A 3067-nucleotide genomic window follows, 5' to 3' on the forward strand; every position below is an offset into this window, starting at 1 on the left:
CTGCACGGGCCCCCTGACCGCCCAAAGCCTGACAGCCTGCCGCAGGTCAGGAAGGAGCTGGTGGAGCGCTGGATTGGGAAGAGCCTGCAAGGAGAGAGCGGGCTGAGATGGGATGGGTAGGAAGGGCTGGGGTCGTTCCATCAGCAACTCCTCCAGCCAGGGGCCAGAGGCTGCACAGAGATGCTGTGGAGGCCAAGCTCGCCCTCCCCATGGAGCACTGTCCCCTGCCACCCTCCCCCCAATTAGGACACATGCTCTGATCCCCCCTCACCCTACCCCTATCTGTTTGACATGCAGCGCCCAGCCCCATCATGCACGCAGCACCCCCCGGTCCCTCCTGGCAGGGCTCAGCACCAGCTGCACCAAGCAAAGCCTGGGAACCTGCTTTTGGGGAATACCCCCAGCCCCTCACCCAGGCAGGGCACCAGGGTCAGGCCCCTACAATCTTCCCTTCCCTAAAATGCCCCAGTGCAGCCCTGGGAAGATGAGAGGTGGCCAAAATGCGGAGCACATCCCTGCGTGCCAGTAGGCTGCCTGTCCCCCCACCACCTCCCCGAGCCCTGGCTGGGGACAAGCTGACAGCCTCACCCCTTCAGTGCGGTGCCATCCAGCCACTTCCAGTCAGACCTGGAGCCATCCCGCTTCAGCCCCACGTGGAAGACCTCCATGTTGGCTGTGCGCATCAGGAAAGCCTAGCGCAGGAGAGGACCCGCGTGAGCTCCCTGGGGGGATGCACAGCCCCAGCCACGCAATTAGTGATGGGGGCTGTGCAGTGTGGGCACAGCATCGCTGGCTCCCTGCCTGAGGCACGTGGGCCAGAGCCAGGGAGCTGAAACGATGCTGGTGATGGCTGGGTGACTGCTGAGGGACCTTGAGGTGGTCACCAACGTAGCCCGATGCCTGGGGGGAGTTGGACAGCCAGACTGGGTGCACTCACCAGAGTGGCGTTGGCTCGGATGGCGACCAGCTGTGCCCCTCTGGAGCAGCAGTCCTCTCTGCTCTGCTCCCAGCTCTTTTTGGCAGAGGAGAAGTAGTAGCACTGCCCTGCATCCCAGAGCCAGCCGGCCGGGCAAAACTGGCATCGCCCTGCACACCAGAAACTCAGCCTGTGGGAGCAGCGGGACAGGGCAGCCTGCAGGGGCTGCCACCAGCCCCCAGCCCAGGGGACAGGAGGGTGACAAGGGGCAGCCAGGGTGCCAACCAGCCCAGTGTATTCCTATGGCTGCCCCACAGAGAGGACTCTCTGCTTGCCTTTACTCTGTAGCCCAGCTCCCACATCCCAGCCCCAGCTCCCCAGTGGGAGCCCCAGGGGAGGTGGGTTAATTACATGAAGGTGCTGGCATCAGGCAAGTGGGTCGGGGAGGGGAGCTCCAGGTTTGGGATTGTGATACAAACATCATTTGCAAAGCGCTGAGAATGCAGTCAAGATTTCAGCTTCACCAGAGACTGGTCAAAAGAGAACGCCCGATGCTGTCCGGCACATGGATGCTCGTGGCAGCCGTGAGCCTGGTGCTGGTGGCGTCCCCAGGCAACGCTGAGCTGCGCTGGGTCACTTCTTCCGAAGGGCCCTCCTGCACAGCAGTGCAGCCTGTTCAGCAGCACTGGGGCAGCTCTCCATGCGGTGAGCCAGGGGACAGGCAGCAAGGGTGAAGGAAGACTTGGTGGGGGCACGTTCTGGAGTAGAGTCAGATCCTGCCTCTTGAAAGGAGCAGCCAGGGCCTCTCAAATCTTACCCAGGAGCCCACTGGGCTCTCTTACCTTGCAGTGTCTGTCGCCCATGGCTGGGGCTCTCCTCCATGCTCCAGGGACCATGGGTGCAAGTTGCCTGTTGTCGTAAATCTACAGAAGAGCACAGGAGTGTCCCCGCCAACCCTGGGCTCCTGCTCCCAGCAGCACCCAGTGCCCTCTCCCACAAGACAGCCCCACAGCTGTGGCTGAGGGCGTCCCCCCCTTTAGGTGACCTGCCAGCCAAGCCCACCAAGGTCCTTGCAGCTTTTGCTGTGCTTGGGAGCCCATTACATGACAGGCTTTCAGGGAAAGTTCTTCTGCCTTTTGGTTTCAGTGTCACTGCTCTCCCTCCTGTCTTCATTTCGGGATGCTCCAGCGCCATCCCGGAGCCCATGCTGTCCCCCCGCCTTCCTCTCCCAGCCAGGCAGGTGAGGTCTTGCCTCACCAGTTTTCCTGCTTGCCCCAGAACCTGCAACATTCTTGGCCCCAAACAGGAGGACCCAGCTCTGTGGGCAAGCTGCAGCTCTGTCTGTTTGTACATGGGCCCCATGGTGCAAACCCTGACCCCAAGACCCCAGCTGAAGTGGTCCGGGCACAAGCAGGTACTTACAGTGGAAGCTCAAGCCGACAAGGATGATTTGTGCCAGCAGGAGCAGCAGGGAGAAGACAGCCATGCTGAGGGCTGCCCAGCACCAAGGCAGCCGCACAGGAGCTGAGAAAGGGAGTTAGCTTCTGTCTTGGGGCTCAGTGGGAGCAGTGGGGACCACCCAGCAGGGAAAAGACGGTGAACCCTAGGCAGGGTCTCAGGAGGCAGCAGGGGAGCCCAGGAAAACTGAGGGAGAGCCCATTTGCAGCACCTTGACCCTCTTAGAAGTTGTCTCCCTGCAAACAGCGCTTGGCGTGGAGGGGAGAGCAGAGCAGGGGGTGCCTGTGTGCGCTGGGGCACTGGCGTGCAGTGGGCATCCCCTGCCCTTGAGCCTCTCCTGCTCCCCACCCCGAAAGCAGGCAATCTGCAACAGGGCTGGAGAGGAGCTGTTTGGGGGAGGATACCCGAAAGGCAGGAGCGGGGGGAGCAGGACCAGGGGAACCGCCCTGCAGAGGTCAAAGGGCTGCAGGAGGGCAGGGGACCCGCCAGGAGAGCTGGGGTGCCAGGGACAGGGCGCAGCATGCCATTACCTGGTGTGGGGGGCAAGCGCAGATCGGCGTACGTGACCCCCTCTTCCATCCCTCCCTTGGTGTCTTGCTCTGCACCCCACGGGGGAAATGGCAACCCCCTCCCAGCCCCCTTTGGCAGCCGTGTATGACACGAAATGGAAAGTGTCACTTCCTGGCGGGGGCC

At 62.4% G+C, this 3067-nt stretch overlaps 1 protein-coding gene across 1 annotated transcript in view; it reads right to left on the minus strand.

Annotated features, from left to right (window-relative positions):
• Positions 1 to 2953, minus strand: part of LOC104077682 (killer cell lectin-like receptor subfamily G member 1) — a 3163-nt gene extending 210 nt beyond the window's left edge. The window contains exons 1-6 of the mRNA XM_009578991.1: positions 2905 to 2953; positions 2339 to 2440; positions 1759 to 1839; positions 938 to 1086; positions 589 to 692; positions 1 to 84 (exon numbers count right to left, since the gene is read on the minus strand). The exon at positions 1 to 84 is cut by the window's left edge and continues 1 nt beyond it. Coding sequence (XP_009577286.1) covers positions 1 to 84; positions 589 to 692; positions 938 to 1086; positions 1759 to 1839; positions 2339 to 2440; positions 2905 to 2953 — 569 coding nt within the window. The remainder of the gene's footprint in view (positions 85 to 588; positions 693 to 937; positions 1087 to 1758; positions 1840 to 2338; positions 2441 to 2904) is intronic.
• Between the last annotated feature and the right edge of the window lie 114 nt (positions 2954 to 3067).

This window comes from Fulmarus glacialis, unplaced genomic scaffold (assembly GCF_000690835.1).
Source record: "Fulmarus glacialis isolate BGI_N327 unplaced genomic scaffold, ASM69083v1 scaffold36865, whole genome shotgun sequence".
Lineage (NCBI taxonomy): Eukaryota > Metazoa > Chordata > Aves > Procellariiformes > Procellariidae > Fulmarus > Fulmarus glacialis.